This window comes from Zonotrichia albicollis, chromosome 5 (genome assembly GCF_047830755.1).
Source record: "Zonotrichia albicollis isolate bZonAlb1 chromosome 5, bZonAlb1.hap1, whole genome shotgun sequence".
Classification (NCBI taxonomy): Eukaryota; Metazoa; Chordata; class Aves; order Passeriformes; family Passerellidae; genus Zonotrichia; species Zonotrichia albicollis.
In genome coordinates this window covers 12,556,338-12,582,449 of record NC_133823.1, presented here as the reverse complement: position 1 = coordinate 12,582,449, position 26,112 = coordinate 12,556,338, and the positions used below count along the sequence as shown (strand labels likewise).

Sequence of the window (26,112 nt, the reverse complement as noted above, 5' to 3'; positions counted from 1 at the left end):
CTGAACTCTGGGACAGGCAGGTGAATAAGGTCGGGTTTGCTGCTCTTGCCTCTTAAAAGCCTTTTAGTCTAAGCATTGGAGAAAAAAATTGTTACTGGACACATGTTCAAAAAGAGAAGATAAACAACTCTAGAAAGAAGCAAGAATACAAATCTGTGCTCTGAAAAGCCATGGTACATTTTCTCTGTACCATGAGAATTGAGAGGTTTGACAAGATACTAAATCAATACCGGACAGATAAAAAACCCCAACAAAACAAAACAGCCCAGGAGCTTTCACAGATGATTAACTCTTGTCACAGTACTAAATCCTAAAAAAAAAATTTAAAAAGAAATAAAAAAAAGCAAAAAGGAAGTATTTTCCAGACATCAGGAGATAGCTGGGGGAAAGGAGGAAAAAGGAAAAACAAGTCAGGTGATAGGGAGAAGTAGAAGACTAGAAGGTGAGTTCAGTTTCTTTTTTGTGCCAAGCTATTCCCAGGTGATTTTAAAAAAAATAAATCTCTTATGTTTCTATGTTCACTGATTCCTCTGTGAAATGACCTTTAGCACTTCCCTGTCTAGTCCTGGACAGGGCGCCTGTGAGGTGCTCACTGTGTCTCTGATAGGGACAAGATCACTTGGGACTTAACACGGTCTCATTGGAGTAAATACAATAGTGAGTACCGTATTGGACATTGGGAGGAATTCCATCACAGAAAGGGTGATTTGACACTGAATGGGCTGCTCAGGGCGGTGGTGGAGCCACCATCCCTGGAGGTGTTTAAGGAAAGCCAGGATGCGGCCCTCGGTGCACGGTCTGGCTGACAGTTCGGTAATAGGCTGGACTCGCTGATCTCTGAGGCCTTTCCCCTAACCGACCCTGCGGAGTTTGTTTCCCCACAAAACACCCTGGAAGATTTTTTACACAAGACATCCTGTAAGATTTCTCTCCGATTAAGTGTTATTTTGTGCGGAATGCCAAACAAGCCACAAAGAACCCGCGCACCTCCGTGAAGGGCCGGGGGTCGTGAAGCGCCCAACCCCAGCGAGGCCCCGGGCAGGAGGGGGCGCACCCTCAGCCGCGGGCCTGCCTGGCGTTCGGGCGCTGCGCGGGCTGACCCGCCCGGCCGCCGTAGCGGGGCGGGGCAGCCGCGGGCGGGGTGCGGCGGGCCGGGCGCGGGAAGCGCCGGGAGCGGCGGCGGGCGGTGAGTGCGGGGCCGGCCCGGGAAGCACCGGGAGAAGCGGCGGGCGGTGAGTGCGGGGCCGGCCCGGGGCCGTGCGGGGCTCCCCGGGCTGCTCTGTCACGGAGCTGCGCGGGTGTTTCATGGCTTCCCGTGTGTGCTCCGGGAAGGGGACGCAGCCCCGGGGCCCGGGCATCGCTGGCGGCGGCGGGTGTTGATGGGCAAACAGTGAGGGTCCCTGGATTCACGGCTGGAATCGCCCCTTGCGATTTGCCCCGGGAAGCAGCCGAACGCAGTCGGCAGCGTGCGGGGGTTTTCTGCCTTTGCTCACCACGCCGAACAAAGCGATGTTGGAGCAGAGTCAAGCGAGAACTGAGAGGGGTCTTGCTCCAAACTGGGTGCGCCTGCTGCCTTTTTAATCACAGCATCTTTCCTCTGTCATTTAATCACAAGCCTTAACTTAGTCTGTTTTATAATCTGAAGGCATGCTTTTACAATTATGCTTTTCTTCTGTTTGTGTCTGTTCTCGCACAGACTTCCGTGTATAGAGCATGGATGGACTGCTCCCTCCACCCCTAGAGACACGAAACACCTATTTAGGCTTAGCCCTCTAAAAGAATTTTAGCAAAAGGTTTTAGGGATGATGAGGCCTTTGGCACTGTTTGAAATTTAAGAGATGCACAGTGTGGCAAACAAGGATTCTTAATGATGCTTTCAGAAGTAATAAAAATGCCAAAGGGAAAGTTGAATGCAATGGCTTTAGGAGCTCTGTCTCCCCACCTCAGCCCTTAAAGCTTTTCTTTCATCTCAGTATTTTTCATCTTCAGTATTTTCTCCTACTGAAAGTATTACAAATCAGCGCCTGCCTGTGTGTACAGAGTATTGGAAACAATGTGGAAGCACGTCTCTCATCCTAATGTTTTCACTTCTCAGCTTACTAGGGACGATCAAGATGAGTCTACGGAAGCAAACCCCCAGTGACTTCCTAAAACAAATCATTGGAAGGCCAGTTGTTGTAAAATTAAATTCTGGAGTTGATTATCGAGGTAAGTTCTCCATCTGTCTCTCACAGTGAGTAAAGTAATTCATTGAGGAGGCTGGAATAGATGCATGGAATAGAAAGAAAAACAGTGTGATCCAGAATAATGGAGTGTGAGAATAGAGACAGTAAAAATAGAAAATCAACTCTGGAGAAAGTGATAAAGAAGGAGGAGTAACAGCAGGGGATTTAGAAATTAAAATTACTCATCTAAATCATTAGTGTCCTTGGTCACAGGTGATTAAACTGGATGATTCTGAGTTTCTAAACTGATGCTTGGAAAGATTGTCTGGAATTACAACTCCTGAAATGGCCAGAAACACCCCTTGTTGGAACTAGATTTTTCTTCAGCTTTTTGTTCTCTATTTAGGTAATACAGATCTTGATCCAGGAAAGCTTCAGACTAAACTCTGCTGTCATTCATAACAGAATTCTTACATGATGAAAAGTATTCTTTACATTCTTAGTTAAACAACTGCCTAGATCTGTGTTGGGTCAAGGCTCACAGAGATACGGGAAAAAGTTTAGTGTAGCTTTTGCCAAGTCTGTCAGCATACCTTCATGTATATAGGATTATAGATTTTTTTAAACGACTAAATTAAACAACTCTGTGCAGTGAAATGTCTTGGTCCTGCTCCAATTAAGGTAACAGTTTCAACCTGACCAGTTTTTGTAGCAGTATCCAAATTCAGTCAAAACTAATCTCTGCTCTGCTCAGTTAAGAAATTTTATTCTGTAATGGCTTAAACATTATGGTTCTGCAACAGACCCCTTCTTTAGAGAGGTTTACTTCAAGTGGTTTGAACCACATTATCTGAGCACTCAGGTGGGGTTGGGGGCTTAAGAGGTTTGCTGCCTCTCTGTAAATTCTTCAGTGCAGGAGAATGTAGAGAGAACTTATTAAGGTCAATTAAAGCAAGTCCTCATTTATCTGAGGATACACACAAGGCAGGGCCAAACCAGATTTAGGTTCCTGTTTTCACTGAGACCATTGCTACCTCTCCCTTGGTAAGATCCATTTGTAAATGCTGTAGATGAACCCCTCAGCTTACCCCTCAGCAGAGCTAGTGTAACTTGCCTGCAGTCTGACACCACATTAATTGAACAAGAGTTCCCTGAACACCCTTATTTGTCACTGGATTTTCCCCCCTTCCCTTCCTTATTTCCCTGCACTCTTGTGACAGGAAAATCCTTGTAGTGTTTTTGTTTGAAAAATATGCACTTAGTTTGTTTTCTGCAGAAACGTGACCAACATTTGTAAAAGCCAAATATTTCCAAAACAGCATCTCAGGCTGTTGTTGCAGATCTGCCCAGATTCTCCCCCAGGCTGTGCTGCTGATGTTTTTGTTGCCTCCAACGTGGCCTCATGCAGGTGCTGATGTGTGACTGAGCTGTCTTCAACCCTTGCCAAGTGCTGCAGGTGTCCAAGTCAGGAAGCCCTGGGAAATGATCAGGGGGACATTAATGTATGGTTTCTGTGTGTAAATATGTATATATACATTAAAGCATCTCTACATACAGATAAAACAGAGAATTGCTAGCCAGGATGAGCAATGATAATATTTGATGGCATTAGTGGTGTAAGAGTAAGCACAAAGAAAAGTAGGAAGAGAATGAAACAACTGCACTCCATGAATGCACTCTAGGAGCAAAAGAGTTTGAAAATACTGCATTTATGGCCTACTGAGTTGTATGTAGTTCAGGTAAATCCACATGGTCCAGTTTTAATTTTGTACAAACATTTTTGTTTTCTGTTCCTGTGTGGATACCTCAGGATTACTAGAGTGGAAAAGAATCCTGACTTTAGTTTGGGTCTTTTTGGGGCATTTAGTGGCCCTTTGTGAGCAGTTTTTCTCATGTCTGTGGAAACAGAGGAGAGAAAAACAGGAAGGAAAATAATAACCTTTAAGCCATGACAAGTTGCAGAAGAAGTTGAATTCCTGATTATTAACTAGAAGATCCTGCAGTGACATTTCTGAAAAATGAGAATGTGTCCTGAGTTTTCTCCCTCTTCCTAATTACAGCCAATATATTATATTTCATGTCTTACTGCTAGGTAAATAGCTAGGTGTTTTTCAAACAGAGGAAAAGTTATTTAAGTAGTATTTTCTGTGCAAGGATAAAGTCAGGAAAACCCACATGCAAGAGGAAGATAAAACAACTTGTAAAAAGCTGTATTTCCTCTGTGCTGTATTACACTAATATCTGTATATTCCTGATCCAAAAAAATCATCTAATATTGCAAATGACAGATTTTTTTTTCTTCAATTGCCTTATCAAAACAGTGTAATTTTATTTTTGTGGGAAGATTTCAGTGGCCTTTGTTGAAATCAAAACAGAGACTTGCAGTGTTCTCCTAGCTCTGTAAGCATGAAGACAAATATGTGTAGGCTGTCCTGTATTAAAAGGGTTGTTTTTCAGCTGTATCCTTCACGAGTTTTGTGACAACTCAGTTTACATAGCATTGTCCTTAGGTTATCCAGTTGCACTTAATGCCCCACGTGTTTTTTTTGTGTGTGCTTAAAACACAAGTGAGAAGGGACAGCTTAAGCTTTCAATATGGAAATTGTCCATCTTTTGAAAAAATGCCTTAATAACTTCTTGTTTTTACTCCCACAACTCTTACACCAACTGATACCATTGCTACCAGAGTGGTTGGGATTCCTTTCTCCAGCTGAATTCTTTGAAGACATCTGTCCACACTTGGGTTTTTAGTTTGTTATAAGGATACAGGATGGGCTTTTTTCCTGTACTATTCAAGCACAGTGCATTTTTGTTATTTTAAAATAAGTTCAAGCTGATTCTCTTTGAAACTGCCACTGTTTTCAGGTGTGCTGGCTTGCCTGGATGGATATATGAACATAGCTCTGGAGCAGACTGAGGAATATGTAAATGGACAGTTAAAGAACAAATATGGAGATGCATTTATCCGAGGAAATAATGGTAATTCCTGCTCCTTCTCTTACTGCACATTAGAAAACTGTGTTTTGATATTCTGAATTTGAGGGATGGCTGAGGTGTCAGTAAGCTGCCTGTAAGCCTAAAACTAATATTCCTTTTTGGAAATCTTTACAATATTTGCTTTTTACAGTTTCACTTTCTAGGGTCTGTGCTTTTCTGCATTCCTGTGGTCCTTTTTTCCTCTGGACTTGAAGTTCATTTAGAGAAGCATGCTCATTTCTAGCCTTATTGGAGCTTATTTTCTCCTGTTTGACAGGCTTACTCTTTTGCACTTACTGCTTGCTTAGATGGCCTCTGCACCATAAGAGTTTGTGTTTTTAGGCAAGCTACTGCATAAATTTATGCTACAGTGCAGATATTACAGTGACACAAATATTTTCCGGTGAAGCAGTTTTCCAGGACTGAATGAATGCTTATCCTTAGTCCTGGAGGCTATTTTCATCTTTTGAGTAAAGATTTTACCACCAGCCAAAAAAATCACTCATGCTTTAATATTGAGCCTTTGAATATCCAAGTGCAGTAGGTGGATTTTAGTGCACTTCAAGGACAATCCCAGGCTCCTGAAATGACTCTCTGGTATCAGGCTGTAATAGCAGGACATGCCAGGGAGAAGAGTATCTAAAAATAGAAAAGGTTCACAAGCTGGAGGTGAATGAAGCAGAGTTTGACCAAGTTGCTTGTGAAGAAAATGGAGATCAGCAAGGAGGGATGGAATAAAAAGACACAAGGACCAAACCCCATGTTAGAAAAAGAGTCAAAGAGAATGTGGCAGCCGTGTAAAAGAGCATTTGGGTAGAGAAATAATCCTTGAAACAAGGCCAACCCTTGCTTTTTGCAAGGCATTTGGACTATTATGCTAAGGCCTGGAGTGACATTTCAGCTGGAGAATCAATTAAGGAAATATTCTGTTGGGAAAGTTAAAAAAGGGGGATGAGAGGCACAAGGCTCAAGAACAGGCTGAACAGAGAACTAAAGACATGTGGCAGCTTTAGGAGCACAGTATCATTTTATGCTGTGACTGGATCTGTTCTGGGCATATCAGCCAAGCAGGAGGAAGATGTCTCTTCCTTCATAACTAATCATTAGCTTTGCCTTAAGTGCTTGGGATTTCCAGCTCTTATTGAAAGATCACAGCATTAGTGTCTGACACCTGTAATTCTGCTGCTGAGGAGCTCTCATGCTCCCCTCAGCAATACTGCAGGGCACTGCCTTTGTTCCTGCTCTGTTCAGCTACAGCTGCTGGAGCATAGTTGGGCTATGAATAAAATAAATACTGAACCAAAGTAATACATAATGTTTAGAGCTAATGGCATTTTTTGAAACTTGGACTTAAAGGTTGCCTGGCTTTGTTCATGCTGAATGGGATCTCTTATAGTGTCAATTTATATGCCATGGAAATCAGATGTTTTAAATAAAAAGGCTTCTGCATGTCATTTACCAGGGCCCTCTTCTGTGTGCCACTTTCTCTTTTTCAGTGTTGTACATAAGCACCCAGAAGAGGAGGATGTGAAGATGGCAGAAGGAGGCTGGTTTTTTGTACTTGTGAGCCTCTTTGAAGTGATGAGCCCTATTTGATTTGTAGTTCAAAATCCACAGGTGAAATACACAAGTGTTTAAGTATTTTTTTTAAATAAATGTAAATGTGAGTGTAAACTGCCAGAATGGTTTTGTTTCAAAGTGTTGCTTTGTTCCATTGTACAAAAGAAAAATAAAAAGGAAGCTTGTAATAGTGCTGTAAGACTAATTTGAAGCAACAGCTCATTTAATTATGCTAACAGTTACAAAGGTACTGATTGAACGGTAAGCAGGCATGGATTAATTACAAATCAGAGCTCTGTATTAATGGCAGAACAATAGTTTAACTGATGGTGGGAAGGGAAATGCTGATGGTTTGGTGACAATGACCTGTCCCTTTTGGAAAACACAGGGTCAGCTTTAAATGCCAGGCTAGTAAGAGTCATCAGCTAAAAAGTTCAGCTGTCCAAAAAATCTTGAATTGTGGATTGAATCAAGGGATGTAACAGTGACACTTCCACAGTTAGGGGTGGGGAAAGAATAGAATCAAATGGAAGAAAGCCTTAAGGGTGAAAAGGAAGCTCTGTGCCAGCTGAGGAAGTCAGTCAGAGGTGAAGAGCTCTCAGTTGTTATGTCAGTGCAGCCCAGTAGCTACTTCACCTCCTGCCTGGGGACCCCCCACCCTTTCTCTGCTTGGGGTGACCTTTTTCTTGTGCTCCTCTGCCAAACACAATGGACTTCTTCAGTAAAAAGCAATTTTAACCAATACCTAAATCTACTCCTGAAAATACACTGGGAATCTGAAAGCTTTTATAAACATGCCACATGTGTCCTCTCCAGCCAGTTTCTTCTCCCATCCATTCCCCCCACAACCTGTTACCATCTCTATATTCCCTTTGTTTGGCCAGGAATGAGAAGTGCATTAGAGTATGGGGTGGGCTTTAGGGAGGGGGAGCCTCTGAGCTGACAGCAGAGAGGGAACTTGTTTGTGTGTATTTTGCAACAATGCTCCCAGATAATCAAAGCATGGTGAATAAAACCAGCTCAATTTTACATGGATACTTATTCCAGTTTATAAATGTATCTTCTACATGCAGTCAGCCAAGAAGAAACCCAAACCAACTCTGAAAATTCAGATACTCCTTCACCTGAGTGTTCCTGCACTTAACATCACACACTCAGAATGTTTTCTTGTTCTTCATGATGAAGTTATAAGTTAGGGCAATGTACCTCATGGTGAGGCTATTGAGCCAATTTTTTACAGGAGCTTCCTGAAGCCTGGCTTTATTCTTGGGACAGTTTATAATGCCTCCAAGAACAAAAATACTTTAGTTGTGGATGGATTAACACAAGACAACTGTGTGAATATAGCATTGTCCCATTCTTCCCAAGTACCAGTAGCTGTGATGCAAGCAGGAAAAAGTCACATTCCAGTTATCAAAGGGAGAGAATGAGAACTGCAAATTTTAATTCTACTGGTTTTCAAGATGAAGAAATAATTCTAAATTATTTTGCTATAAGTAGTTAACCTTTCCACATTTAGCACTTTAGAAGCCATGATAGAACACAAAAATAGAGTTGCTACTGTACAATATGCTTCAATAATTTATATTTTTCTGACAAGGTTGAAAAAGGTCCAGGATGTAAGACAAATCACCAACTTGCTCTTCTGTAAGTGACTTTTTTTAAAAATGAAGATGTACCTCCAGGTGGGGCATGCAATTTTTCATTTGCCTTGTCATCTCTATGTAGCTGGCAGGTAACTGCTTTCAGTCCTAGAGACTGTCTAGATTTTGTTGTTTGGTTTTTTTGTTTTAATATAGGACTAATTTTTTTCCCTCTCCACCTTTCTTTCCCCCTCCACACACCTACCCATGTATAGCAACACATTTTGCAGACTTTGATTTAACGTCAAGGGTTTGCATTGTTAACTTTTTGACTGGTTTAGTTCCTACAAGTCTAGTTATGGAACATTTTTCAGTTGTAATCTGCTACTCCTGGTGGTGTAATCACATACTAAACACTCTATATAAATACTATGTAGTTTACATGCCAAGGGGTTTTTTAATGTATTCTAGGTCATGAAGTCATTACTATGTGAGGTAGACAGGAAGATTTGCATTTAAGGTCAGCTGTTGTAATTCAAATTTAAATTTCAAAAGTAGCAAAAGAAATGAAGTATTTACTTCCTACAATCACTGATTTCCAGTTTATTTTACAAATTCTTAATGTGACACCACTTACCATGTCCTGATGCTCTTACCCCAATACCTGTGTATAAAAAAGTTTCACTTGGGGATCAAGCTCATTGAGATCAGAACTGACCATGAAACATTAACTCCTGCAAGCATTTGTCCATTACTCTACTTAGAAAAATGTACCCAAAATTAAGTAATCCAAAACTAACAAAAATTACTGAATTTCAAAGACTGAAGCTGCACTCATGTTGATAGAACTTTTATGCAATGAGATCACACTGTAAACCATGGCCATTCAACCACTGCCCCCACCCTCAGTGACACATTCAGTTCACAGACACTGTGAAGAGCAGTAACTATAAATTTGCTGTACACCCACATCCAGCACAAGTTTCTTGCACTGGAAAAGCCAAACTGAGCCACATCTCCTTAAACAACAGCCTGGCTGGGAGCAGCAGCACAGCATACCTCATGGAAACTAGAGAAAGCCTGGAAGAGGGAGAAGGAGGCAAGCCAGGTCCCTATCAAAGCCTGGAGTGCCCTGGAGTTGCCCTATATAAAGGGAGCAGAGCATACTAGGAAGGTTTTGTTTTAAAGGTGTATACCTTGATGACCACTCACTTTTACAATTTGTTTCCACCTGGTTCCTAGTGTAAACTATGCTCAACATCATTCATTTGAGTTCTTACTATCTTTTTTGTGATGTTATGATGACAAAACAGCTACTGAGAGCCCTTCTGGGTATGGCTTGGCTTTTTCACAGCTCTGAAAACCAGCTGTGCCCCACAGCTGTGTTGTTCCTGGGAGACAAGAAAGCATGAAAGTGTTTGCAAAGTGACAGCCTTGCAATGTGTGACTGATGGTGCCAGAGCAATGCCTGATCTTTCATATCCCAGCTCACAGCCATGGCCGGCTCCAGCCCTGTGTTGGTTTTGAAAGCAAGCAAGCTTTGCAGTCAGCAGTTTCAAACACTCAGATTCCTGTGCCAAACTGGTCTCCAAGGCCTGAAATCAGATGGGAGGGGGCATTTCCTGGGCTGCTGTATTGATCCTGAACAAAGGACCCTCAGCCAGGTCACCCCCACTCAATGCCATGATCACACCACCTGCCTGGCCCTAGCTTTGTCTAACAGAGGAGCAACAGGAGATGGAGATCATCCTTTAGACCAGAGGGTTGGTTTTGTGTGTGGAAATTATAAAACAGCTCAAGTGACGAAAAGGGAGAGCTGCTCTCCATGGATAGTTTGCATCTGCTCTGTGCAGCACACTGTGGGGAAATCCATGTGGGCTCTGACTGATGCTGTGTGCATGTGAGGAGTCCAGCATCTGCATTTTACCTGCTGTCTGCGTTTCTCATCTTACTCAGTCTTATTAAAGCAATCATTAAGCTATTCATTGCTAGGCCTTACTTCTCTTTCTCTCCCTTCCCTCCCCTCAACCCCTCCTCTAGAGCAGAACAGCTACCCAGGTTGCAGTAGTTACCAAATAAAATAAAGGGTTATTTTGATTTGAACTTGTAAGGGAAAAAGGCTGACAATGTATGTTGCATGCACATGCATGGGTCACTTTGCTCCCAGAAGTAACATTTTATTATATATCAAGAGTTCTATTATCATTACAGTGCAAGGATTCCATATTGCCAGAGTTTTCTACCTTCTCAACATGTCTCACAGGCAGCTCCTCTAAGCACTGACTGTTCCTGATCCTTGCAGCAGCCATCTGACTCCAGATCCCACCAATCCACTCTTTTATAACACTGTTCTTATTGGCTACAGGTGTGGCCTGTTAACATCAGGCCTGCTCCTGAGCTTTAGTAATTGGTTCAGCTGCAACTCTTTAGGGGTAAGATTACATTCTATACCACCTTCATTTACCCATACTGTATCCCCTACAACATTTTAGTCACTGTCACACTTCAGTAAGTGACAGAAGAACAGCAAGAAGAGTCAACTGGATAGAAGTGGAAGGACCTACCAGTACTTTTGCCAACGCTAGTTTTGCCTAACTATCAGAAATATTAGAAAAACATCCTGGTCTCCCCAAACACAGAGGCACAGGCATGCATAGGTCAGCCCCTGAGATGCTGAGTTTGGAGATAGTTCTCCATTCTCCCTGTGGGACTACCATGGGTTTTTAACCACTCATCTCTCAGCTGGACACTGGTCTTTGTTTTAAAGATGACTTGAAATATTCTTAAATAAGGTGGTGCTGTCAGCTTTGCTGGTTTAATGATCAGTTCCTTATGATCTGAACTCAGCTGTTGCCACCTTCAAGCTCTCTAACTTCTCTCTCCCACTCTTCCCTAAGCCCCCTCAAACTTTGTTATAGGACTCAGGTAGCTGCCAGCTGACCAGGAGGAACTTCTAACTTGTTAAACCCCTTGTTATCTTGCAGCAGCAAAGTATTTCCCAACCTGTCAATGAAGCAACCAGCTTGATCTGGAGTGTCAGCTCTGAGTTTCTCATGTCCATGCCCATGTTACATCCTCATCTCCACTGCAGCTACTCCACATCCGCTGGCCCTCTTGTGCCCTGGTGTTGTGGAGATGTAGAAGCAGCCTGCAAGAAAGATAGACTTTCTGCAATGTCATGAGGTTTATAATCCTTCAGTGCACTTAGTGACATTTCAAGTTATATGCTTTATACTCAGTCTTAATTACCAAGCCGTTACAGAGCATGCACAGTTGTCCTAGTGTTATTTCAAATTCCCAGCTGTGGTCTGTGAGGTTTTTTTTCTCCTAGAAATCCACTACACAAACGCTGCTGGGAAAACAATGGGCAGGGTGTAAGTTGTCTTATGTCCCCTTCTCCTGACAGCTTCCTGCTAAGGAAGAGGTTTATGACAAGAAGAAGCAAACCTCTCTCCAGGTCCAGCAGTGCCACAGGGTCTGTCTGGGCCCCATGGTCAGAGCTGAGCCCGGCTGAGCTCAAGTGACTCCAGCAGGTCACAGCCCCGGCCAGAGGAGGCTGAGGCAATGCTGTCCTGGTGGGTGATGCAACCCAAGGCTCTGAGAGGGCTGTATTTCTGCCTGGAAACATCTGCCTGTCACTTGGCATTTGAATGAGCAGTTGGAAGCTGCTGGTAGGTGCTCCTGTCACGGTAATGACTGTGACAGGCTTTTTCCATCTCTGAGGAGGAGATGGTTGTGACATTTGCTTTGACTGTGGCTTTGAAGCCACAGAGTTCCTGTGTTTGAGAGCAGGCAGTGAGGGTAAATGCTGTGTAAGGCTGTATTTCAGATCAGCCCAGCAATTAACACTGTCCAGGCAGTGCCATCTGACTGCTGCTGCTGAACCTGTGAACAGCAGCATGCCCTGCCCTGCCCTGCCCTGCCAGAGGCTGCTGCAGCCTTGGAAGTGAGCATGGACAGTTCAGTCCTGCCCTACATCCTCTGCTGTTACACATGGGTTGGATCTGTTTGAGCCTCTTCTCCCCACAGCTCTGCATTGTGCTCCAGGGAACACCAAGCACTGCTGTTTCAGGTCTGCACTTGGCCACTTTTCCCTGTTTTCCAGGTGGGAGTCAGTGGAGAAATGGCCCTCACTGATTTTAGGAATAAGTTAGGAAGAGAAAACCATAAGAGACTAGCTGGTTTCAGGAAAGGATTAGTCATCAATACAGCATTAAGGTATTCTCTTTTGTGTATGAAGGGCGGGCAATTACAAGCTGGAACAGAATCAAGAATGCAAACTTGTCCTTCCTCCCTCTGACCTGTGCTCTGCTTCCTCTGACTAAAGGAAAGAAAACTACAAGATTTATATTATATCTTGAAATTCAGTGATTTTAAGGCGTCTTTCAAATGCAGAGGAGAGCAGGCTGATGAGAGCCCAGTGCCACCAGTTTCCATACTTTCCAACCAGTTTACCTGCTGAGAGCCGGGCTGTCAGCAGCAGAACCTCAGTGCCAGCCTGGCATTTTGTGTCTCTTCCAAAAGACAGGCTGCAGAGCAGGGCAGGAATGGGAACAGTGCTAATATGTGAAGCATCTGCAAACTTGCCCCCAGTTTTTGGGGGTTGCCCTAGGCAGAGGTGACCAGGATGCCCCCTCTGGACAGCCTCACACAATGGTCACTTCCCAAGCCGGATCACAGATAAGGTGTGGCAGGAATGAGCCACTGGCAGGGAGCAGGGTGAGCCTGGTGATGGAGACTAGGTCATCAGAGAGCCCTGATCCCCAGAGCATCTGCAGTGACATGGGACAGGATCAGCTCTGCCACTGACTGCCAGCACAGCTGCAGCAAAGCTCGGGCAAGGAGCAGGGCTGACAGCCTGGACATGAATACAGTTCATGTGCTGGGGGACAGTCACACTTATCACTTGTTTGGTCCCCTGTGCCAGCTTCGGGGGATTTGTGGGGTGTTGATGGCTCCTTCTGGCAAGGCTGGCACATGGGATGAACCTTTCCAGCCTTGTAGCAAAATTCTGCTTTTACTGCCAAAATTAATCCCATGTAAGCATGAGAGACAGGGCACACCGCTGGGGGCACACGGAGGGGGCTGATGTGGCTTTGCTTTGCTTCAGCATGGAAGAGGGGATGTGTGTGTGGAGAGGGTAGCAGGTGAGAAAAAGTCTCATCATCCTGCACCTCTGCAGAGGAGTTTCAGGGTGTCCTACACAAACCCCATGATTTGCTGTGGGTCTCCCGCTCCCTTCCTTGCTAGTTGCCTTTGTTGTCATTGAAGAAACTTGGACATTTAAAAAAAAGAAAAAAAGAAAAAGAAAAAAAAGAAAAAGAAAAAAAGAAAAAGAAAAAAAGAAAAAGAAAAAAAAAAGGGGGGTAGGATGTGAAGAGAAACCCTGATCTGATTAAAGCAAGATTTGGGCGCTGGCAGAGAGCTGCCGAGGGTATTAGCAGTAACAGCTGCTGCGCTTCCCATTCGAGGAGCAGGCGAGGAAGGTCCCTGAAAGGATGGTCCTGGGCAGGCTGGCAGGGCAGTGGTGGCAGCGAGCCCGGCAGCGAGTCTGTCCCAAGGTAAGCGCCGGCGGCAGCCGCAGCCTGAGCCTGGGCAGCCCCGGGAGCAGCGCTGCTCCCCCAGGGGATGGGCACAGCAGGACGGGAGGGGAAACAGCACAGCCGGGGCAACACCCCAGGGAAAGAGCTCGGGGCTAATCCCGTGAGCTCCTGCGAGAAATCTTATCCAGCAAGGACTGTTTAGGGGTGCCCAGAAGGGAGGCCGGCTCCGTGAAGAGGAGACATCCTGCTGCTGGTCCAGCAGGGCTTGGGAGGGTTAGCAAAGGCTCCTGTGATTCTCACGAGCATCTTCTGGCACACAGCTGGTTGGAGGGCCAGGATGCTTGGCTGTGGAAGGCTAAACTGCATCCATCTGCTTGCTGCTTTAGGCTGGGCATGAATTGTTCCACTTGCAGTGGTGCTTTGTTAGTCGGCTGGCAAGTTTCAGAAGTGCTTGAGAGGGAGGTGTAAACTAGACCTCCTCAGCCTCTGCTGCCTCTGATTTATTTGCATTTACTCATTGACTAAGTGTAATGACATCTAAGGCAGGCTTGTTGAAAAGAAGCTGGTAGAAAGTGCTACATTAAAATCAGAAGCACCTGCTTTGTGATATCCATTACAATAAATGCCACACACTTATCCTTCATCTTCACTTTGAAAAGTGCATTTTGAAAAAGCAGAATAGCACAATACTCCGTTCAGTCTGGAAATGTTTTGTGCTGTCACTGCAGGGATGAGGCTCTGTGATGGCAGGCAGGGACAGGCTCTGCCCTAGGCACCAGCCCCATATGTGATGGGGCCTGCAGCAGCTCTGCAGGTCCAAAGGGCAGATGTTTCCCCTATTGATCAGGCTGGGATTTGGGCTGGGAGTGGTGGAGGGTGCTGAGTGTGGCTGTACAGAGCCTGCTTCTCCTCCTCAAACCCACAAGACTTTTTAGAGCAAATCTTTTCTGACTGCACCCTCCATGGGCATCTTCACAAGAAATCCATCCTCTTGTGGTGGGCTCTTCCCTCTCCCAGGCTGAACAGTTCACTTCAGAATGTAAATGCTGTGGATTCCCAAAGTGGCTCCAGGTGCCACAGAGATCACTTATTCCCTTTTGTTTAAAGCCAGCAGGGAGGGTGGCTCTGGAGATCAGATAAATCAATGGCACCATTTGGGAAGCCACTGCTGTGAAGTGAACTCCAGGTTATTCTCTGCTGTAGGATGGAGGGTGGTGGGAGAGCCCACAGTGCCATTGTTGGCTGGGCCTGCATGAGCCTGTGCTTGGTGTCCTGCGCGGCCGCCTTCTCGCAGGGCGCCAGCCGCTCCGCCTGCAGCAACATGATGCCCAGGCACCTGAGGGTGCAGCTGCACAGCTCCAACAGCAACTACGTCACCGTCCACACCAACATGTCCTTCTTCTTCCCGGGAGACAAGGTGCCAGGTAAGGAACAGCTTCTCACTCCTGCATCTGGAAAATGCATGGTAACTTATCTCAAGCGATGCAATTAATCTCTGTGAGGTCTGGGCAGGGGGATAACTGCTCTGAGTGAGCTACAACACCTCTCTTGCCATGATGACATATTTACAGAGGGATTCTGTTTGCAGCACGGGTGCTTTGGGTGGGATTCATTTGTCTCAGCTGTGTCTCAGCCATACCAGACAGACCTCACTACATGCAGTGGACCATGTGGGTAAAGTCACCTTCCCAGCCCCTCTGCACCACTCAAAGGGGTCTGGGTGACTCACCTGACTCTTGGGCATGGTTGGCAGCACTCCCCATCCCTGGCATTGCTGCTCCTCAGGCAGATGCAGACAGAGCTGAGGCACCATTCCCCAGCTTGGCCACTTGCCCGTTCATCCCTGTGCAAAACAAAACCCCTTTGAGAGCAGAACACGAGCTTTCACTCACATACAGAGTAGTGTCCAAACCTCCTTCTGTAAAAATGGCTGCACGCTGCCTGGTCCAATGGGGTTAACAGTTTATCATCAGGGAGGGATAGGGGGGAAGCCTCAGGCAAATCCTGTGGGCAATTACACATTACAAAACCAAAGGTAAAAGTCTGGCCTTCTGTATCTAGCATGTCCAAGACAGACTGTGAGGACAAAGACAGTAAGATGTTTTCAGCAATGCCGCCCAAAGTTTTTCTGGGAACTCCATTGCAGGCAATTCACTATGTAACAGCAAGACAAATCCCTTTGTGTCCCGTGTTTTGTCTTCCAAAAGTGACAGTAAGAAGCACCCGGGATTACATGGGCTTTATGCTGCAAGCACGCAAAGTGTCCAACAACGAAATCGCTGGCACGTTCATCTTCCTGCCTCCTGGTTCCAAGCTGCTGAATTGTTTTGAAGATGGTGACACTGTCACACACTCGGACAAGTCACTGAAGAGAAACCTGTCCTTCGTATGGAAAGCACCAGACCAACCCATTGGAGACATCAAGTTTTTGTAAGGACATCCTGGTTCCTAATCAGAATTTGTGTTTAGTTACAGGCTGTCCAGCACAGTGGTTTATGTATCTTGAACCCAATATAGCTAAATACTTACCAAATGCTGCTACAGTGTCCCAGCTGGTACATAAATCACCATTAATATCTGCTGCATAGTGCTGCCTTTTGTTTACATGGTCACTGTTTTCTCAGAATAGATACACTGGAAAATGACAGCTTAAGCATTTTAGGAAACAGAAATGTTAAGGCATAAAGAGAGAACTGTGACCATGTTGCCTGTCTTTGTAAATAATACAGCCCATAGGACTTCCCTGCCTAAAGGATAATCTTGTATATCACTTCTTAAAAAAAAACAAAACAGATCAAAAAAAAGAGAAAAAAATACATAGTTAAAAAAAAAGTTAAACGTAAACAGAGTTACTCACAATAGAAAGAGAGTGAGCACTGTGTCAAAACTTGACATCTCTGTTTTGCACCAAAGTCCCAAACTGTCCAAGTGGCTTGGTTCTGATTTGTAATGAAATTAAACAACTTCTAACTGACTGCCTTAGAGGAAGCACAGTGGCTTTTCATTTCAAAAGATATTAAATTGTTATATTTCAACTTTACAAAGTCACTTCGAAACTGCTTGGCCAGATCCTTGGCTGCTTCCCAAAACCTAAGTGTCCTGTTGAATGTTGTGGCTTGAGCATCTCATCGTGATTCAAGAAAAATTCATTGAAACAGAAATATTGCTGCTTGGAATTTCAAATTTTGGCCATTGCTTTATATCAGAAAATACTATTACAGTTTAAAGAAATACTACTAAACTCACAAAAACCCCAAATAAACTCCAAAAAATCCCAACAAGACCTAGTCCTAGATACCCACTCTGATATTTCTTTCAAGTCTGGCCTTTTATGCTCTGAGCTGATATGTGATAGACTTTTCCTTTTTATCCTGTCACAGCATCAGAAAAAATGTCTTTTTTAGGCTTAAAAATGCTTTCTAAGTGTCATCTGGCACAGAAAAACCCAGGTTGGTTTCCCCTTAGATAATTCTCAGAAGCAGCTGAGCAATCTGAGCTGAAATTCTCCCAAAATTTCCAGCTTAAATCTCCAGCTTAAATAAGGCTCTTGGGGTGCAGTTAAAGGTTGGCCAACACAGTTTTGGCACCTGACAAAAAGCAGAGGATTAGGCAGGCTCAAATATCAGAGGGCTGAGAAGAGAGACTTTTTCTACCCCTTACCTATTCTGCTGTTTGTACAAGTTACATTGGCTTGTTTTAATTAATAAATACCACTGTTGTTTCCTTGCCTACAGAAGATTGTAAGCAGGACTAGTCCTAGTTTTACAAATGTACTTCTATCAACATGATGAATGTAATACAGCTTTTGAAATTTTTTTAGGTTCCCACACATTTTTTGGCTGAACTTAATTATTTATTGAGTGGTGATTCTTCACCCCAAATCTTTCTTTTTTCCTGGTACCTATTTATTTGTAATAGAAAACATACAACAGGCTAATCCTTTAAATACTTTTGCATTGTTTCTCTCTTCAGAGTAAAGAAGTCTTTGTGATTAGCAAAACAGTCAGATGTTTTATTAATGCTATAGAGCCAGTAAATTCTTGCCTGATTCTGTTCTAACAGCATCTCCATAGTCCAGTCATACTTTGTTTACTGGGCAAAGATTGCATCTGCTGTTGTGGCTCAGGGAGGGCAAAACAAGACTCTTGCTGACAAGAAGCCTGAGGCTGTAGCCCCCACGGCCCTGCAGGGACCAGCTGACCCTCACCCCACAGGTATGGCGAGCAAACTTTGTTCTTTCTTACCAACACCCCCTGCAGAGTAGTTTTACAGCTTAGTCTGGCCAAGTGTCCCACAAAAGTGGCCCAAACAAGCTGGGGGGACCCATTTAACTCCTGTGTCTGTCAAGGAGATCAGTGATGGCCATGGTGAGCTCCTTGAAGTGAAGGTGGGGGTCAGTATTTGAGGAGCCAGTTCCAAGGAGGGCACCAGGAAGCTAAATAGGGTTGCTAGATCTTATGATTTCAATGCAAATCTTAAAATAATTTACCTAAAATCTCAGCTCTTGAAGAGAAGGGAGTCCAGTTAGCAATGTTGCCCCACCAGAGGAACATATTTGTCTCTAAATGTGATTATTGCCCTCCAGGTATATATTTGGTTGTATTTATGCAGCCTCTGGTCAGTAAGATGCTCCAAGAATTTACTTATACCTAAATCAGACGTATTTCTCAGCAGGAGGAGAAATATGTCTGATATAGGTATAAGTAAATTCTTGGCATGGCACCAAGGCTGAGTTTTAATTATTTTTTACTTGACTGTAAAATAAATTGGCTCACTAATTATTATTTTACTTGACCAGCACATAGAAAGCGAGCTTTGCTGCTTTAATTTCCATGTGTGTTCCCTCTTCAAAATAAGTGACATGAAAATAAAAGAGTCACTGTTACAAACCTTCCTGTCAAACCTTGGCACTGAGTGGGATTTGAAATAAACAAACCGAAGACAATAGACTTCTGCTCCTCTCTCCCTGATTTTTGTTTTGTCTCCCTGCTTGGCAAGGTCCCATCTCTCCTGCAGCTGCCACTAGCTCCCTGCTGCCTGCCAGCCCCACTGCCATAGTGGTAACCCCAGCACCAGAGCCGGGTTTTGGTGTGGGGTTGGAGACTGAGCCAAAGCAGCCGGGCCGGACTTTGTGGGCTGTGCCCGGCAGGAGTATCCGGTCCAGAGGCCGGGGGCTGGAGCCGTCCCTTCCCACCCAAGATGTTGGAATGGTGGATGCCTTGCAAGGTTCCCTCTCCCAGGACAATGCCTCCAGCTACAGCACCTCCAATGGGTAAATCTACGTGGTGGGAAAAGCTGTTTCTCCAGTCCTTGTGGAAAGGAAAATAGTAATAGCTTCCCTGCAGATGAACAAGAGAAATGTAGGAAGGTGCCTGCGTGTAGGAAGGTGTCTGGGGGAGGTGAGAGAGTGTTTGTTTGCTGAGATTTTGAGAAATAATCCTTTGGATATTGCACATGACAGGCAGTAACAGGGAGAAAATCCCAAACTCCTAAGAACCCAACACTGTGTTGCTCAGCACAGTGGGGGGCTGGCCAGGAGGTGGAAAGATGTGATAAAACTTATCGACTGCTGTAACATTTTTCTGAAAGTGCATACAGTAATTCAGGGAAACACTGAACTTAGCAGACCTATTTCTCCATCTGCAGAGAAAACGAAAAAAAAGGATACAAAGCAAGTATGAAATTTGGGCTGGAGGATGTCTGTTCAGAAATTTTAGAAGGTTTGGGCTGCATGAGCTTTCACGCAACATTTCATATTGTGGGTGAAAATGATGGGGATAGGAATCAATGACCAGGCATAATTCAAAATGCAGGTTGTATGATCCACATTGACTGCATGCATCCAAAACTGCTCTAAGGAGCAGCACTTCTTGTTGGTGTGAGCCACACGTGTCACTTGCTAACCCTGCCTTTCCTCTGTCCATATTTCAGAAGCATTGCCAGTGCTGCTACCCTACACTTGTGTTTGATGTGTACAGGGAACAGGAAGGTAAGCACCTCTACTGGAGAGGGCACCCTAGCAGCCCATGTAGGTGTCATAAATGGCTAAAACTACACTGAGACTGTTGAAAGTTTTAGATTTTTTTCCTTAACTGGAATTTGAGGTTTATGTCTCTTTCTAGTTTGTTTTTTTTTTTTTTTTTTCCTTTTGAGCCCACTGGCTGGGTTTTTAAGAGACACACTGTAAAAACGATTGCTTTCCCTTATGTAGATGTGACTACAGGCTGCTGGAAATGTGTGCTTAGAGATACAGGACACAGATTTAACAGGGTAAGTCAGCTATGCAGGTGATGGAGAGAAGAAAAATACAAGGAGAAGAAAGAATAGACCTGGTTTCCAAAATGCTAAAGGAGAAAGAGAAATAATCTCACAGAAAATAAAAGAGAGAGGGGATGTACAGCACAGAGTGAGCCAGAAATATTTAGGAAGGAGCGGAGGACAGAGAACAAGTAAAGGAGAGATGTGTACCATGAGCACTTGGCATAGCCATGGAGAGAAGTGGAGAACTGGCAGTAGATGGAAACCAAAGGGAAGGATGAGCTATTGCACAAGGTAAGATCAGAAGAGCATAATTAAACAAAAACTGAGAAATTAGGTAGAATAGGGAGGAGTATGAAAAGAAAGGAGAAATGAGTTGAGATAGGGCAAGGACTTAAGAGGCAGTTCCATTTTCTATCCCAAAGTCCAAGTCTGGCAGCAAATCCTTACAGTGTGGCGTTTGTGTTTTAAGGGCAAGTGATCCATACACATGCAGTCCTAACTTTGCCAGCCTGCTACTTTATGGTTTGCAGTTCAGCCACTGGAAGTCTTCTATTTCCTACTGTATTTTACTAGCACCTTCAGAAACCATCCCTTCCACAAAGGATGCTCTGACCCTCCACTGCTTTGCTTCACAGCTTGCCAGGGCTCCTACCTCAGCTTTGTGCTCCTGTCACACTGCCTTCACAGGAAGCTTTAGAAATCACTAATGATGGTAGAGGGTGAGAGTTTCTCTGGTGTAATTAATGGATGTGTGAAAAAGCCTGCAGGGCTGGACAGGCTGGAGAGGTGCCAGCTACTGAGGGCCAGATCCAAATCTCAGTGGAGCCAAATTAAAAACTCCAGTACATTTTGCAGGTTTTGGATGGGGGCTCAGGTGCATAGTGGGAATGGAAAAATTCATTGGGGGCCTCCTAAATTGCATGCTTGTTCCCCAGTTAGTCTTGGATGATACCTGCAGCAAATTCTGAGTTGCAGAACTGGCGTGGAGCAGCTGGCATTTTGTAACAGTTAAAATAAGGTGCATGGAATCAGACAGCGCCCAGGCCCAGGCAGGATCCAACATTCCCACTAAAATGAGTGGTTAAGCAACACAGAGGAGCATAAGATTTCAGACTGGCTGTGTAAACTGAGAAAGCAAGACAGGCTTTGGGGAGAATTTATAGGTTGTATGTGCATGTCCCAGAACTGCTGATGGCAAAGGCCATCCCAAGTCTCCCATGTCCATCCACTCCATAGCCTCAGAAGGGGAATACTGAATCCCAGTGGGTCCATGTGAGCCTACACATGCAGCTTGGCTGGGAAAATCACACCTGCCCTTTCAGCATGACCCTGCTGCTACTCAAGGTGGGAATTGTTTATTAAGTGATATTCTTTTGTGATAATGATCCCTGTGAAAAATATCACCACCACAACAGGAACTGCAGACGTTTAGTTAGACAAAGCAGTGACCTTCCTCTCCACCTTTGCCCCTGGGACCAACTTGGGTGCCTAGTCCCTCCCATGGTAACTCCGGTATGGAGGGTTGCATCTGCTTCATTTTCTAAAAGCTACTGAGTAAACAGGGAACAGAGAAGAGTTAATCTAAAGCCAGGGGGACACAAGGGCATCAGAAACAGAGTTGAAGTGTTCCATGAGGTAGGCAGTGAGAACTTAATCAGCCCCCTTTTCCCTCGCTGCATGTTTTGGCATGTTTTTGCTTTCAAAGGGCAGCACTGAGAGTGGGACCATCTTGAAAGCCTCCCTTCGTGTGACAGTGTCTCCCTCTGCCCCGCACGTACGCACGCACCTGGGCACCATTGCTGCAACCACAGCCCGGCCTGGTGATGCCAGCACTGCTGGCAATTTGTCCTTGGCCTCAAGGCAAATGGCAGGAAGAGAGTTGGCACCGCAGCCAGAGGGGGCAGGCACCAGGGCCGAGGAGGACAAGGATGAGCAGGAAGCAGCTGGGAATACCCTGCCATGGGTGACCAGGCCTGCTCCCGAATCTGCTGTTCCTGGAATAGGGGAAGGCCCTGGCAGAGGAAGCCGACTCCTTGCAGCCCAGCTTGGCCTCCTCCTGCTCTGCACGGCCGCGCTGGGGCTGGCGCTGGCAGCTGCCGTGCGGTGTGCGTGTGCCCAGCAGTGCCACAAGCGCGCCGAGGTGACCTTCAGCGAGCCCGAGCCCGACGTCATCACCATCACGGAGCACGGGGCGGTGATGCGCTTCCGAAGGACGCGGGACAACGGCCTCGTGCTGCTGCCAGCCCAGTGCAACTGGGTCAGCCCCTCGAGCAGCACGAGCAGGACCGTGCTGCTTTAGTCCCTCTTTGTGCTGCCATGCAGGCAAACAAACCCCAAGCAGCCAGGTCAGACAGAGGTGTTAGGCAAAAGTACCTAAACTACAGCTGCTGGGGAAATTGAAGCTGATAGATTGCTCAGTGTGTTACACTTACTGCAATTAATATTGTATATCTGCTCATTAGCTGTCACTGTGGCAGTGACATACACTTCTACTGTTGCCTTAAGGGTGTAGCCAAAAATAGAAATTCTTTCTCTGCACTGTGGTATTGACTCCTGTTTAATCTCAGAAAAAAAGTTTCTAGTGTTGTATTTCTTCCTAGGAACTACAAACCCAACCATTCTCATTTAAGAGCTTACAGGTATGACTCTGTGCACTTGGTATCCCTCAGATGACAAATATTTGCCACAAGATTTCAAGTTGCAATTTGAAAATAAAAAGCAATAACTCATTAGTGGAGAACATTGATCCCAAGAATGCTGAATTGATCCATGGAGTGAAACACAGGATGGCAGACACCAGCTTTTGGGGGTGAAACATGCCTCCTCATCAGGTGCAAATGGAAGAAAATCTTTCCTGTCCATTTGCACCTGATGAAGAAGCTTGTTGAAGCCTGACCGCCAACATTTATTTAGTCTTTTACTTTGCGTCAGCTCAGTGACACTGTGCAGAAACACAGACTGAGAATACCCTTCCCAGGTCATTTTGGAGATGCCTTGCAAAGGATGCATGGAAAGTTAACAACATCCTTGTGTTCTCAGTTTGTGCAAACTTCTCTCTGACCCTGTGGTTTTCTGCAGGAGACCCCTAAAGCAACTCTTGGAAAACAGCATGATTCTGGACACCTCCTAAGAAGGAGAGGTGACAACAGCAAGGGTAAAGTTTTATTTTACTGCAGCTTTAAAAGAGCCAGAAACAGATCTGATAATGATACTCTTGAGATGTACATTTTAGAGCCTTTCAGAGAGCAGGAACTGACTCCTCTGGTGTCCTTTTCTAGAGTGGATCAGCTCAGAGCTGATCATTCCCAAGCCATGTAGTGGGGAACAAACTTACATTTTGGTGCTGCAGCCTAACTCTCAGCCCACAGCAATCCCCCTGAACCAAGCAGATACTGCCAGGACTCTGATGGTTCACCCAGCCTTGCTGGTGACAACTTCCCCTCTGTCAGGAGGGCCCTGTGGCCGTCTCCAACTGCTGCCCATCTCCATGCTGGATAGTCAGTCAAAGCCCTGCTCCCACATCCTCCCTTGCCTCACCACTGACTGCAGAGGAGACAGGTGGGACATGAGTTCTGCTCCAGCTCCAGCGTGATGCACAGAGTGCAGCTTTTGCTAACAGTGCTTCTATCAGCATTCAGAAGGAGCTGGTTTCTGACCATACTGCTGCACTATGATTTATGCTGCACACATGGACAAGGCTTTTTCAACTCCACTTCTAGGCCTGGGCAAAAGAAATGAGTAAGAAAAGAAGTGTACTCACAAATGCAGCTTGCAGAGATGAGCTTGATGCTCTTAACCAGGGCACTTTGAAGAGAAGGGCAACTACACCATAGCCCTTTGCTGCAAAGAAAACAGGGGTAGGGCTGTTATTGAAAAGACAAATTTTGATTTAGGACTCAGAAGGATGCCAGGTAAATGGTTTTATATTCACTAATTGAGTTTATGCCCTACCTCCTAGTAAGTCTCCTGGTTTTTAAGCACACATGTAGACACTTACAATGGCATTCCTCTCCTGTGTCATGTGCCTTAGAAAGAAATCATGTTTCTGTAACCCAGTGCAGCTGAACTGTGTAGTGACTAAACCAGACTGCATTCAAGTCATTGTTAATGCAGCCAAAAAAAATCCTAATTAAATGAGAAAATAGGTCAACAAATTCTTAAATATTTAAAGAACTATCACATATTATTTAAAAAAGTTTCTTGTGATGGCATAGCTGTTTATGAATAAATTACAAATACCTGTGGCCTCTTTCACTGTTTCTCTAGGATTAATGTTACCAGACTGCTCTGGCTACAAAACCAGAACCTTCCTCTCCTCAGCTCTTTCCCCACAGCCCAGCTCTGCTTCTTTCTAGGCTGACTAGAGCAAGAGAAGGCCTCATGGATGTGTTTGATTGGGAGAGTGGCACTTCAACACCATTCTGCCTTCTGCCAAACTCTGCTTTCTGCTAAATTGATGTGTTCCAGTATTATTAGTAGTAAGACCAGTAATGGTGAGCTCTGAGGGACACAGCTCCTCTGAATTAGTAATGAGTTTTGCTACTTTGCAGCTCTCTTGGCTGAGCCTAAAGTGCCTGTGTCTTTTTCTTGACTTCTGAATGATGTTCTGTTTGTTGTAGTTGCCATGACAGGAGGAATGGAGGTCTTATCTCTTCTTAATGCTGTAAAAAACACGAGCACTGGTTCATTTATTAAAAGGCACACCATTCAAACATCCCCATTCTTACTGACTTGCCTTATATGGAAATTAGTCTGTGCTCATGCTTGTAACAGATTTCTGAGAAAAAATGTCAGAATTAGGAAAACAACGGCACAAACCATTCTAATATTTACTGAAGAGACAAGTGAAAGGCTTGCCTTATTTCCCTGTCCAGGTGCATGACTGGGCAGGTCACAGAAGTTCTGCTGGAACTGGGGATTTCAGTTCCTCCAGGGCAGCTCAGCCTGCAGGCACCTGTGGGCCACGCCAGGCTGGCATCCCTGAGTGAAGTGACATGGGTTTGGGTCAGAAGTACTGAAAGCAGCCAGTGTATCCTGAGCCTGTCTCCCTACCAGCTAAACAGGCATCAAACAGAGTTTTGGCAAAAAAAAATGGCTGTTGCAATGCTTGAGCTATACTTACTCAAGAAAAAAAAAAATTAGAAATAACAAAATGTAATGTGGAGAGGTTGCACTAAGCAAAACAGCTGATCCAAAGCTTGGACATCACAGACATTTCCAGCATTGGTTGAGTTGTAAGCAAAGGAAACAAAAAAAGCCAGACATGCACCAATTTGGCCAGGTCCAAAAAGGGTGACAAGGCTCATAGGAGAAGCCCCAGGGCCCTGTGGGCCCAGCAATCACAGTCAGCAGGGATGTGCAAGCTCAGGCTCTCCCAGATCAGTGTGGGATGCAGCTCCAGGCCTTTCAGAGATCTTGGCCAGCCCTTTTGGCACAGTTTCTGCAAATAGTCAGGACCACAAAACTAAGGAAGGCAAAGCAGCAAGGTCAGGAACCCAGAGAGTAAAACATTCAGCAATACATGTGTTATTTATTCACTCAGATTTAAATAATAATGACAAATGCCTGCAAAAAAAGCAAAGGAGAAGCTCTAACAATTTCTGCAGCATTCAGCTCCAAAAAGACAGCTGCTTGGCAGCAAAAACAAATGACAGAGTATCAGCCTGACCTGCAAAGCTGGTGAACAGCAGAACAGACCTCTCACTCCTCCTGGCAAGCTGGATCCTTCCACTGCCCCTGCCAGGCCCTTAAGGCTCATTATGTCTGGACAGCTCTACAGGGCTCCATTCCTTCCTTTGCCTTTACTTCTCTCTCCTGCCAGCTTGTCCAAGGCTAGGAGAGGGCAGAGAAGGGCTTGGGGAGTCACAACTTCCCCTGGACCAGGAGCTGCTCAGAGATCTCTCCCAGCCCCTTCCTCACACAGAACTGCTTCCCCTCCACAGGTCTTGTCTTGGCAGCCCTTTCCTCATTAGTGTGTGTGTGACTCTCTCAATAAAACATTTTGCTACATGATGTATGAAGGAC

The 26,112-nt window shown here is 45.0% G+C and overlaps 2 protein-coding genes across 5 annotated transcripts; both read left to right on the top strand.

Moving 5' to 3' along the window:
- The first annotated feature begins 1,028 nt into the window (after positions 1-1,028).
- On the top strand, positions 1,029-6,824 carry LSM6 (LSM6 homolog, U6 small nuclear RNA and mRNA degradation associated). 4 transcript variants are annotated; one of them, XM_074540790.1, is made up of 4 exons: positions 1,029-1,186; positions 2,096-2,208; positions 5,031-5,144; positions 6,638-6,824. In XM_074540790.1, the coding sequence occupies exons 2-4, from the start codon at positions 2,115-2,117 to the stop codon at positions 6,670-6,672; spliced, it is 243 nt and encodes an 80-aa protein (XP_074396891.1). In that variant the 5' UTR covers positions 1,029-1,186; positions 2,096-2,114; the 3' UTR covers positions 6,673-6,824. The 4 variants fall into 4 exon arrangements, with proteins under 4 accessions (XP_074396891.1, XP_074396894.1, XP_074396893.1 ...); XM_074540793.1 differs by having other exon boundaries at positions 1,079-1,232; XM_074540792.1 differs by having other exon boundaries at positions 1,126-1,232; positions 2,104-2,208.
- A 215-nt stretch (positions 6,825-7,039) lies between these two features.
- Positions 7,040-26,089, top strand: REELD1 (reeler domain containing 1). The gene is made up of 6 exons (XM_074540789.1): positions 7,040-15,251; positions 16,035-16,257; positions 17,890-18,041; positions 18,826-19,099; positions 19,759-19,816; positions 21,794-26,089. The coding sequence occupies exons 1-6, from the start codon at positions 15,032-15,034 to the stop codon at positions 22,385-22,387; spliced, it is 1,521 nt and encodes a 506-aa protein (XP_074396890.1). The 5' UTR covers positions 7,040-15,031; the 3' UTR covers positions 22,388-26,089.
- Positions 26,090-26,112: the final 23 nt, after the last annotated feature.